Source organism: Watersipora subatra, chromosome 4 (assembly GCF_963576615.1).
Source record: "Watersipora subatra chromosome 4, tzWatSuba1.1, whole genome shotgun sequence".
NCBI lineage: Eukaryota > Metazoa > Bryozoa > Gymnolaemata > Cheilostomatida > Watersiporidae > Watersipora > Watersipora subatra.
The window spans coordinates 29,629,036-29,641,958 of NC_088711.1; the positions used below are offsets into that span (position 1 = coordinate 29,629,036).

Below are 12,923 nucleotides of genomic sequence, written 5' to 3' on the forward strand. Positions count from 1 at the left end.
ATTCTTGATTATATCTGTGAAGATGATAGGATCACTGATTGCATCCGCTTCACTGAAGATGCCATGGACAAATCTCGAGCATTGCTTCAATATATAGGAGATGCTGGAGGACTAGAATGTGTCATGTCTTTTTCATCATCATCCATCGCTGTCGCCAAGTTATTTTGAGGGGTGACAGTTGTAAGTGATGTGCCACTGTTCTTACCAACTAAGACAAAAGACTCCTCCAAATCATTGGAACTGTTGCTAGGCAGCAGTAGAAGATCATCGATGCCAGTTTTTTTAGCTTTAGGTAATTGCCCATCATTCGTGTTTAGGTTTTCAACGACGGCATCTCCGCTCCACTCATTTACACGGTTAGCTTCGGGAGTCATTTGATTCGCTGTGTAGTCCTCAAAGTCAATGAGGTATTCAACTGTCCCTCGAGGCTCTGAAACAAGGCAGTTGCTAATAATAGAATTTCAAGTTTATTTGCAACAAAATTCACATTACAGTTATGTGAAATCAAAATTTGTGTAGGTAGGTATGTATTGTAGGTGCAAAATATGTGGAGATGTAATTACACGCTCTTAAAAGCTCAAAAACAAACAGTTAATCGCAGCCATCACGAAAATGCCGTAGTTTAGAATCTCTTTATTTTGATGACGTTCTTAAACATTTTGGTTATTGTTTTGACACGTGATGTTATCATGTGAATTTAAAGGCAATAAAAGGGTCAATTTAAAACGTCTCGTATCACTAGTTTATGACAAACACTTCAGGGTTCTACCGGAAAGCCTGATCAAATATAGATGCTCGCTACTTTACAGTTTTGTTTCGGCTTGGTCTAATTGTCTGGTCGTAATCTAATCATGTGACTCATACTTCCTGCTAAACAGCGCGAATAATTTCTGCAGCATTTTTCGACTATTACAAGTGCCCAACAGGCTCTTCATGTTTATCTGAGGATGATATGCACACCTTCGAGGTAAGGTAAAAAATTAAACAAATGTTTACGGTAGGTTTTGAGATATCGGTGCTCAATGTGACAGCATTACAATGATGATGAAACAGACGCGCAAGGACAATAAACATGGTTTTATTGAATGTGTGAAGTATATTTGTGAAAATATTTCGACGAATGAGGCTGCATGAAAGTGTAAACAGAAGCATTTGTGTCCATCTCCATGTACGTCCCATTTGAGCCATTTTGGAAAGGGATTCCGATCTACCGCGTTTTCGTGATGGCTGCGATGAACTGTTCATTTTGAGTTTTTAAGAGCTTATAATCACATTTCTACATATTTTGCACCTACAACACAGGAGAGTGAGACATGGTGAATCTTTTGGTATTAAATAACCGTAATGTGAATTTTGTTGCAAATCAACCTTTATGATATCCATTTGGCTCAAGGCACTTAGCACCGTATGCCAAGATAATAGTACATAAATGTCAAGAAAATAACAGGTCTGCATTAAACACTATCAAAGATAGCAACTACAGAACAGCTATACGAACAAAGTACTATTAGAAGCTAGGGACAATTACATAACTCGGTCCAGATTAAGATGGCCCCCTATAATAGGTAACTAATGCTAAAGTACAATGTCTACCATTAAGTACTATCCTGACAGTAATACTGATAATTTAAGCTAAACTACAAAGCTAGAGCCGGTTGGACTCAGTAAGTAGATTCTAACAGAAGATATCACAATTTACTGTTCATAGCTAACAACAAACGTTAAATGTTTTTGTTCTCAATGCAGTTACCTTGAAGCAGCCCGCTGATGATCAATTTTGTAACAAACATGTTTGAACACTAGAATTTGATGATTTTTGATGCAAAGTTTGTAATAAAATACAATTACTAGCAAATATAGGAACATTCCTAATAGTAATGGGATGTTTTATAAGCACAAAAAGTTTGGCGGCTTGTAATGGTGAACATTTATCAACTAGTGCATTAACTAGAGCTTGCAAAGCTGACAAATGCTAACATATACACACTACCATTAATGCTCACTTTTGTGCAAACATACCTTCGTGTTGTTCAAAGTTAAGAGGCTCATGGCTTTCACCTATAAAGCTTTCCGATTCCCTGATTGCTGGGTTTAAATTTACAGACTGCGAAATTGTGAGACAGAGAATCTTTTTCATGTCTTCTACTTCCTCTAGCAATGTAGTCCTCTCTGCCTCACTCTTTTCAACTTCTCTGCACAAGTCCTACATGTTGATAGGGCTGTTATAAAAAGTGTTCCATGGAAGTGAAGATAAAAGAAAAGACAACTCCAGCAATGGGGAAAAGCTGACATACCTGTAACTGTTGACACATGTCATTAGATATGCTATCGATTTGTTTGGTTGAGTGCACTGTTTGATGAGGCTCATCAACTAGTCTTGCCCTGCAATTGCAAAAATGCTAGCATGTGCGCAGAGCATGGGAGGGTTTGTCAACAATATACTAACTACATGAACTAAATGGGTGGTCTAGGACGCTGAGATGAATGCTCATCTGTGATCTTGTCACTAAGATGTCACGACTCAAATTACACCTACTTGTCCAGCTGTTGTTCAAGCCAATCTTACTAAAACCTTTTTCTTTAAAGATCTTTTGTGTTCCATGGTTGAGTGTTTATTTAATGACATAAAATAGAAAGAAGATATCCATGTATTAATTACAAATGAAGTTTTTGATGTATGGAAGAATGCAATTATCAAAGTGCATGTGCATCAACTAACTGACAAATTTAGGACAAATGTTTTTATTAAGTACTGTTGGTGTTTGATCATATTCTGTGAGACAAGTCTTCTATCATTGTCAACAGAACCAATCCTAGCGACGAGTAACTCGCTTGCTACAAATGGACAACAGGCTAAATAATGGCAAACGAGTGAGCTTATTTTTGGGCGTTAGTTTGGAGCGAGATTCCAGAAATAAATAATCATCTATCATCCAAACGACAGACATGGCTAGTAAATAGAAGACTATATTACACTAAGCTAAGATAATATTTTGGTCTAAATAGAAATAATATTACTATTATTCCTAGCTAAGATAATATTACTATGACCAATAGTTGATTTGGAGAAAGCATTTCAAACATTAGATTGATTTAAGATCGGCACCTGATCAGCCGATCCTGATTCAGGTAATTGTCCCCTCCTATATTGATATCAGGTTCTCTATGTTAGCAATATAATGTTAACAATATAAAATATATGATTACACTTACCACAAGTTGATTTAGAGAATAGAATAAAATTTATATACATGAAATTTATATATTGTTATATACATGAGATTTATATATTGTTATATACATGAAATTTATATATTGTTATATACATGAAATTTATATATTGTTATATACATGAGATTTATATATTGTTATATACATGAAATTTATATATTGTTATATACATGAAATTTTTTTTGACGTAAATGAACATACACTCCCAACGAAGTATAATTGAATGCATTTACTGCCTTTTCCAACTTGAAATTGTTATATAATAGCTTGGGAAAGACCAGTTGCCTTGTACAAAATCACCAGTACATATAGTACATAGTACATAGAAGCATGATTGTGATTGTGGTTGAGAGATGAGTAGTTTCATCATGTGACCAGATCAAACATAATCTTAAGAAAAAGTTGGAAACCACAGAGAAGGCAGTGATTAAAGGCAGCTAACTGAACTTGCCAGATTTTACCATCTTGCTTGTAGTAAGTAACCTACCGGTGCTTGTCGCATATGGCCCTGTACTTTTGGGATGTGCAGTAATCCGAGCAAACGGGAAACTTGTATTCTGATGATGTATTGCCTAGGTTCCTTATATTCATTGCGACAGGAGCAAACTTCCTGCAAAATAAATCCCTATTTCAAAAATGTGCTACTATCAAGGCTTGAGAATTTACATTGACAAAAATTATTAATTTAAGTCGTACAAAAGATTACACAAAACTGCAAATAAAAAATAAATGACCAGAATTAAAATTTGGTTCAAAGATATGAGAGCCTGATCAGTCCTATGCCTAGCATCCAGCATAATAAGTTGAGATGAGACAATCTATCAAGATTGTCAATACTTCTATATGTAGTGAAACCACATTTTCAAAGGATTTGCTATGTCAAACCGGTTCTTGTGAACAGCTGGTCTCGCATACATAATTGTGGCAAACAAGTCTTTCCATTGCTGGCTAGTCAATCCAATAAACTATAATAAATAAAAGCTCTCACTTTTACTTAGCTATACAAGCCACGACTTTGCTCTCACCTCTAAAGAATATGTATAATGTAACAAGAGTAACAATGTATAATTATTATACAATATATTATACATGTATATAGCGAGTGCAACGTGCCACATAGTATTCCCTATACAAAACCTAACAATATAAACTAAGCTTGTAACATTGGCCAACATATGCTATATTTTTAATTTACATGTACTTCCATGTTATTTTGAGATAAATGTATGAGTGCAAGTTGTCTAACCTTTTTTTAACAAAAATGGCAAAAGGAAACAACTCCTCATTAGATGACAACGTTGAGTGCTGAAGGTGTTCATACATAAGTATGCTACATTCTCGCGAGGAGCAATCCGCCATAAAGGTAAAACTATTAAATATGATGTCAATTTACTACTAGCCCACTTATGTACCACAGCTCACTGTTCGCAGCAAACATGTCTGCTATTTGTTTCATAATTGTTTATTTGCTGTTTACATTTGTCCTTTCAAGTATTAATCAATGTAGAGTATGTACCATAAAAGTTGTTGAGTTTCTACAAAACATAATTTCACTGCAAAGCTTTATAAAGTATTTACCAAAGTATATGTAATGGTATTCAGGCATACCCAGAGTCTTTGAGAACCAAGAACCTTGTGCTCTGTAGCCTAGTAGAAAAATATTTGCTTGATTGGGAGGTAAATATGCCAAACATGAGGTTAGTCCGACTTTCCCCTTGCTGCGTCAACATATAGTCAGAAAGATTGTAGTGAATGCTTCTTTCCCACATGGTCATCTCAAAAGCTGCATGCTGCCGTGATCTGTACCAGCCTATCACCTTCTAGAAAATAGCAAAGCAATAATTCTAGGCGATCATCCTTGCTCTTAATTAGTAAAAATCCTTGAATAACGCATTATGAATAGAATGGTCTCAAATATTTTTAATTAAAAATTTGCATGTGCTAGACGATAGCATAAGTGAGTAATTATGAAAATTGTGTTTAATTGCTTGTGGTTTGATTCGTGTTATACAAAATTTATGTACATGCATGTACACTAACCAAAAACTGCAGAACAAATATATATATATATACATATATATATATAAATATATATGTATAAACATATATATATATATATATATATATATATATATATATATATATATATATATATATAGATATATCACCTCAAAATATAATCAGAACTATTTAGTTTGTGCCCAGAGGCTCTCAGCGTAATGCCTAAAGAATCGTAAAATAAAATAACGTAAAACAAGAAAATCATATGTCATTCATTTAAATTTTCGCTTCTATAGCATAAAATGTTAAAGTAGCAGAGATGCAGAGATGTATAAGATGATTCATGAGTGGGCTATATGACTCACTAGCAGCTTGAAGTATGTTGTGACAAATCTTTTACATAAAAGAGTAGACAATTTTAAATTATAGTATCATTTGCTATTACTATTACTATGATCATGATGTGAGTGCACAGCTTTCATAGCTTAAGCCGTATAGCTGAAGCTTTCATCTATATTTGACTATACAGCATGACTATACACCATGTAGCATCGCTATACATACAGCTTTCAGCGCAGCGTGTATAGCTGAAGCTGTATAGACATAGCTGTCATGCTGTATAGACAAGCTTTCAGCTGATCTATACAGCATGACTATAGTTGTAGCCATACCTATACAGCATGACTATAGTTGTAGCCATACCTATACAGCATGACTATAGTTGTAGCCATACCTATACAGCATGACTATAGTTGTAGCCATACCTATACAGCATGACTGGTTGATGGCATCAGCCAGGGATTATACATGCGGTGATTTGAAATCGATCAGCAAATCAGTTGTGAATTGTTCAAATAACTTTGTATGGGTTGTTAATTACTTAGATCTTACTCCAGAATGAATTATTTTGGAATTCTTGCTAATAATTTGAAGCGGCAAAGCAAATAGCTTACCACTAGCTAACTATGGCTAGTGGTAAGCTATTTCATGCTATGGCTAGCTTGAAACCAGCCTTAGCATGTAGTATTTAATAAATGGTAAAACAATGTCTGTGTGCGTTTATTTTTCTTTTCATCTCACCTGCACAATGTTCTTACATCGTGACTTCTAGATATGCAACGTAAAAAATAGGGTTCATTACAACTGTTAAACAAATCCGTTGTAAGCTTGCTAAATTAATTTTGTTCTGGTCCACTAAGTTTGACATGGCTAATACTCCGAATCATCTTGTTTCACAAATCACAATGCCATGTACTAATTTGGCCAAAACTTGAGTACTGTTTTTCTATCAAAGTTGTAACATCAGCATTAGCGGAGAGCTATATATAAAGGAAGTTACCTCAATTGGACGACCATTAAGTAAACTCTGTATTTTCTCTGGTAAAATTCGCCCATCTTTGTCGTAAAAACACCTTGGAGTAGGAAAGTTAAGAGTGCTCTCAATCACTACAAAACAGATTGTCAGGTTTGACATACATAATTGTAAACAGTAGGCCTAATTACTTAAAAGTTATTTAATAGCCAATAAAGTAGAAAGTTGTAAAATCATAACCTATGCTAAGCTAATGTTATGTACATTCTAGTTAAATATAGACAGTCTTTTGAACATATAAACAATGTTTGAACAATATTTTGACAGCGAAATTGATTTCAACTTGATGCAATTGTAGTAATAGACAGCACTAAATAAAAGGTTGTCTTACTGTAGACCAAGCATTCCTTCTGGTCGTTAATATCATTGTCACTGATGCTGTTCTTTGTCTGAAGTTCAACGCGACCAAGTAGAATGCCTTCCTAAAAACAGCATAGTTTTTTGTTAATTAAAAAACAGACAACATGAGTAAAAATAGTGTCAAATGATGGTTGGTTTGCAATACAAGGATGGATGGTTGGATACATTATGGGACCCTACCAACAAAGCTATATAAATTCGATCAAAGGTGTACAGAGGAGACCTGTTAGGTTCATGAGCAATCAAGCAGCTTCAAGTCTTCCAACCCTATCCAGGCGAAGGCGAACCACATGGTGGCTTTATTCACTAAAATCCTCCAAGATGAAAAACGACACAGTATTCTCTCATCAGGTTATGATGAAATAATCAAAAAACAGATCTGAAACAATGATAGTCACACGCGCAGCTAGCCGTGGTAAACTCACTTCAATAAGCTTTTACGCTGCCTCCAGTATACTTTACAAAGAACTTTAAAGCAACTTTTTACCGAGAATTGTATGTGACATGAGAGTACTGCCAAAAACTGCACAATCATTACACGCTGCAACAACCTAATAACGCTGTAGCACATAGTTTTCACCTGAGGTACTCCACTTGCACCTAGTGATTTAGAGTGTCCAACAAAGAAATTCAGAGGTATTCAGATATAATACAGAAACATACCTGCCAACTCTCACGCGTTGGGCATGAGACTCACGCAATCACCCCAAAGAAAAATTGAAAATGCGTGAGAAATGCGTGAGATTTTCGCCCCAATTTTATATATACTATCATTAATACATCAATTGCCCCAAAACCAAATCTCACGCATTGCCCCACTCTTGGGTTGGCAGGTCTGTACAGAAAGTGACCGAAAAAAGTAATCAAGAAACTATTAATTTGAAGTACCGACAACAATAGAAATGGTTGAAAGCTTATGTAAGTTAACGATGGCAGAAATATAACAAAAAATATAATATAACGAATACGTCTTGGCAGCAAATATATAAGCCGACATACCTGCCAACTCTTACGGATTGGGCGTGAGACTCACGCAATCACCCCAAAGAAAAAAATGAAAATGCGTGAGATTTTTGCCCCAATTTCCACAATTTTATATATACTATCATTGATACATCAATTGCCCCAAAACCAAATCTCACGCATTGCCCCACTCTTGGGTTGGCAGGCCTGACTACATAAAATGGGCACGTATGATATATTTATTGTAATTACTTGATTTGAAGGCGAGAGTAATTGATTGAACAGCGTTGAAGAGAACACTCCACCATATAGTTCTACAGACACCATATTGAAGTATAACTGGCTGGATTTTTTTCCTGAAGTCGTTTCCGATTAGGCTTAGCACTTATTGTTTATGTGATGGATAAATCTATGCCGCGCAATTCGTGACGCCTGTTCTATATCTATGTCAGTGATATAGTCCTTGCCAATTGCGTCAGAGCAGTCTATTGTTGGCTTTGCTGAGCCGTTTATCATGTGAGCTATTAGGCTTCTGAATCGACCTTGGGCTACAAGTTCCAAACGTACCAACCAGTGTCGTATAGTTTCACAACCATAAAAAAAACTGTGAAACTATACGGCTCTGGTACCAACCATTGAACTAAAAACCCCTGGAAGGGCAAAGGTCATTTGCGAGTACGGAAATCTGGCCGACGCCATTATCAGTTAATGTTCAAGTAATTTCAGATTTAACAGCTATGGAAGGTCACGAATACACCGCTCAATCAAAGGAACAGACTACTGAGATTACTACTAATAATTTATGTACGAGAGATAAGGGTGTAGGTGCACAGTGCTATTGCTATTCCATGAACTGCAAAAACCGCAAGAATGGACTTTTAAAGGAAAAGGCATGACATTTCACAAGTGAGTCACTTCTACTACTAGTTCTATTACTATTGCTCAAGTCTACGACTACTAATAGTTGTGCTATTACTAGTTAGTACTGCCACTAGTTAGTTCTACTACACTAGTCACTGGGTGAGTGAGAGTCGATCAGTGTCACTACTGAGTGTACGAGTTTGACTGTATTTTGTCGGTGATTAAATAAATTAATAAGCTAGTGAGTAAAATGTTCTTCCTTCAAAACGAAGGTTTTTTATTATTTAAATTTGGAATTTTTTTATATTAATATTTTGGAACTACAACCCATTAGGTTATTTCTAAATATTTATATTTGAAGGAAATGTTTGTCGTGCTTATAATATTATTTATTGTTGTACTTGGATCTAGCTAGCAGTAAGGAGATAAGAGTAATAATATTATTGTTATTACTACTGTTGCTAACTAACTACTACAGTTTCATTTTAATTTTTAGATTTCCAAACAAAGCAACTGAGAACTCTCGTTATTCACAATGGTATCGCAACCACAGAAGAGTGAATAAGCCTGATCCTTGAGCACTTATCTGCAACGAACATTTCATTGATCCATGTTTTGACAGCAGGTTAAAACGTTCGACTGAAGTCATTTAAAGGTAATATTTTTCAATGCTGAATGATACTTTTCAATGATTGAATTTAAAACCATATTGTTAAGCACAGTGCTGCAAGGTTGCTCAACGTAAAGTAGCTATATCTAAAAAAAAATTTATAAACCTCAAACAACATTTGGAGCTGTTTTATTTTTGTTTATTTTATTAAATGTACTGTTGTATATTAAGGTACTATGTTTATGTGAATAAGACATTCATTTTTGTTGATTTTATGTAATTGTTATAATTGATGATTTTGTTTAGGGGTTGGGAATAATAATCCTACTGTTACTCAGTTTAAGGCTACCTTCGCAAACTTATCAGCAAATGTGGTGCAGAATCAGATGCTAGTAAGACAGGTAATGTTACTGCTCAAAACGAGATTCTCATCATACAGGCTACTCCAGAAGTTGATCAGTTTGTGGAACTCAATGATTTCAGATGTCAAATTTCTGTTATAGGTAACAGTATAGTCTATATAGCTGGCTACATTGTGCAAAAGCTAACTAAAGTGCTGTCGTGACATTGGCCGTCAGTTGCTGGTTACCACTAAGTCGAGTATCCAGTACTGACATCTCTATACTCTACTCAAGCTACAAAACAATGGAGGATTGGTGCGTCCATCAGACGATGCCATCAGGATCCTGCTAGTTGCAGATCAATACTTTCGTGTTAATACCAAGCCAGATCCACTCCATTGTGTGGTGTATTTTATCAGTAGTGTAAGATCTAGTGATGTGTTATGCTTTGGGAAACACCTTACGGATACGGCAGATGGCATATCCAACCACTGCGTCATTGATGAAAAACCTTATTCAGTCGTTTTATGATCTTCGACAGCATCATTATGCTAAAATCCTACACTCAAACTGCAAGGTGCATCTTTGTGGCATACAATACTAAGGTGGTACTTTTTAAAGGCCAGTAACAATGTAATCACTGTAATATTCATCGGCAGCTGTTGTTGTGCTGTTATTCCTAATCTGATTTAGATCTAAGAAACTCTGATGCACCTTGGCTCAATATCCAGTTCTATACAAATCTCCTTTTACACAGTTTCTCTAACGTGTATGTATAAGTTTAATCATCTGATTACACTAATTCCTGCATTTCCTTGTTTGCATTATTTTGATTATCCTTTATTACAACTGTTTTTAATTTCCGTTTAGTTGTTGCAGTAGTTCATTCCATCTTTTACAGATACTGTATTATACATATCATACATTCATAAGCTATTATCACTTAAATCTTGAAAACAGTTTCTGTTTTGGCAGCATACCTATGTGTTGTTTTTATCGAAATACTTCATGTGTTAAGTTTTTCCATATGCATGTATGCATATGTAATATAAATTTTAATATAATGGATCAGTTGTTATTTGCCTGAATATATCATTTGCTGGGTTTATTCATTTGTAATACAACAGTTTGTATGAGTAACATGGTCCACGAAAATCTATTGTACATCTACTTATCATTCGATATATCCCACTCCATATGTTATAAATAGGTTTTCTTCTATCAGGACACTCTAAACATTGTGTAGGAGGAGCTTTCATTAACACCCAGCTGGAAAATAACTATTCAACATGTACATTTCTGTCATTGTTCACCGTTTGTTTACAAACGGAACTAGCATTCGATTAGCTCTCCAATATGGTGCATACTTTACGTATTATTATCAACGTAAAAGTCACGTGATTGCCATTCCAGGGGTTTTATGTTCAATGGTACCAACGACGTATATGTCATGTAATTTCCACTATTAATCATTCACCTACACGATCATAGTCATACCAAATTATTGTTTGAGAATTCCGACTAATTGACATCTTACATTATGTAGTACCAATATATGTACGTATTATAAATTGTCACCGTAAACAAATGCTTTTATATGTTATATTCAGTTTTGTTCTATTCTAGTGCTTGTTTGCTCTGCTTTGAGATAGCTGTTGCAACTGATAACTTGAGATTATTTTGTGTCAATTTTTTATATTTTGTTATAGACGGCTAAATACAACCAATGATATACAGCCCCCTGTATATCATTGGTATACAGGGGCTGTATATCATTGATATAACATAGGTAGCTATTATTACACACCAGACATACTAGATATTACACCTAACCTGCTCAGGCCCGTATTCCCTGGAGCGGCTGGCCGGCTGAGCCGCCCCAGCTTTTTAGGAACTTTCCGCGGCTAAGTAAAGTCAAACTCGGGTAACTCGCCCTCGGATAAAATGTAACATTTCATCTCAAACATAAGGTTAACTCAAACGGATTTGTTTGGTCTGTTCGCACGCAATGATAAATTGCTTCAGATAACTTGACCGCAACATCGTTTATTCGAAAAGTTATTTGCCCAACGGCTACGGAGACGGTTTTTATCGCTGTAGAACAGTGGTTCCCAACTGGTGGTCCATGGACCCCTAAGGGTCCACAGGAAGTTTTGAGGGGGTTCACAGGCTGGTGCCAGCATTGGTTTTCCTAGCTAGCTATTTACAGCTATTTCTGTCTTATAGTGGTTGGATCAATGATATAAAACCCTAAAAGGATAGGCGATGGCTATCATATGGGAGGGGTTTAATGATCGGGCTCTGTTGGGATTGTGCTAGCCTGGGTTTCGGGGCTAATGCAGTTTCCGCGGGGTGGTCGCGTGGTCTTGTTAGGTTTTTTGAGTCCAGACCTTATGTGCATCAATCGCTGGAGAGTACCTGATTTCTGGCTAGTAGTACAAAACAACAAAACCTCAAACCAACAAACAAGTAATTCTCTCTCTCCCTCTTCAATTTCAGCAATTAACTAAGATCCATGAAAAATAAAACATTTCAATTTACAATGCATTATTATTAACGCAATATACTATGATGTTTATAAAGGGGTCCGTGACTTTTAGATCAGGAGCTCAGGGGGTCCATGGCTCCAAGGTAGTTGGGAACCACTGCTGTGGAATATCACTTTATTCGAAGCCATAGAAACAAACATCAACTTTTAGTAGTTCTTAGGCGTCATTATTATCATCATCAATGGCAAAATATTCTTGTTAACGACCTTTATAAAGGTTTGCAAAATATCAAGTTTTACCAAACATCCGCTTGGCCATGTCCCATCGAAAGCGTGGAAACCTCGGTATGATCGTAAAAATCGGGAAAATTTGATCTTTGTTAAAATGCTCAAAAGAAAAAGATGTTCTTTTTTCTGAGCGTTTTAACTGCGGTCAAGTTTTGCTTATTCTGATTTAAAAACGTCTCATCGGTCACACCACCTAAAACAAAACAAATCTCAAAAAATAGAAAAATGTCGATACTTTCCGATAAAAAATTTTAAAACTTCACATGAGAGGCCCGGCTGAGGCCCTACATAAGAGAAACCTGTTAGGGGCTTACATCGCACCCTCCACACATGCCTGCCAACTCTCACGCATTGGGCGTGAGACTCACGCAATCACCCCAAAGAAAAAATGAAAATGCGTGAGATTTT

The 12,923-nt window shown here is 35.8% G+C and overlaps 1 protein-coding gene and 1 long non-coding RNA gene across 2 annotated transcripts; one reads left to right on the forward strand and one right to left on the reverse strand.

Annotated features, from left to right (window-relative positions):
* Positions 1-86: 86 nt before the first annotated feature.
* LOC137393152 (BRCA1-A complex subunit Abraxas 1-like) lies at positions 87-8,277 on the reverse strand. Its single transcript, XM_068079579.1, has 8 exons — positions 8,180-8,277; positions 6,936-7,026; positions 6,572-6,678; positions 4,840-5,051; positions 3,719-3,841; positions 2,295-2,382; positions 2,020-2,203; positions 87-430 (listed from the first exon to the last, which is right to left on the reverse strand). Exons 1-8 carry the CDS (start codon positions 8,252-8,254, stop codon positions 87-89), a joined length of 1,224 nt encoding a protein of 407 aa, XP_067935680.1. The 5' UTR covers positions 8,255-8,277.
* Positions 8,278-8,681: 404 nt separating this feature from the next.
* Positions 8,682-10,872, forward strand: LOC137394699 (uncharacterized). Its single transcript, XR_010978350.1, has 3 exons — positions 8,682-8,833; positions 9,285-9,443; positions 9,902-10,872. It is a non-coding gene; the product is annotated as an uncharacterized lncRNA (long non-coding RNA).
* The last annotated feature ends 2,051 nt before the right edge of the window (positions 10,873-12,923 follow it).

Excerpts from the sequence above, each read along its gene's own strand:
- LOC137393152 (XM_068079579.1), bottom strand. The coding sequence starts at position 8,254 with ATGGTGTCTGTAGAACTATATGGTGGAGTGTTCTCTTCAACGCTGTTC. Across the intron at positions 3,842-4,839 it reads TTGGTTCTCAAAGACTCTGG|GAAGTTTGCTCCTGTCGCAA; the intron begins GTATGCCTGAAT and ends TTTATTTTGCAG. Across the intron at positions 2,383-3,718 it reads GCCATATGCGACAAGCACCG|GGCAAGACTAGTTGATGAGC; the intron begins GTAGGTTACTTA and ends TTGCAATTGCAG.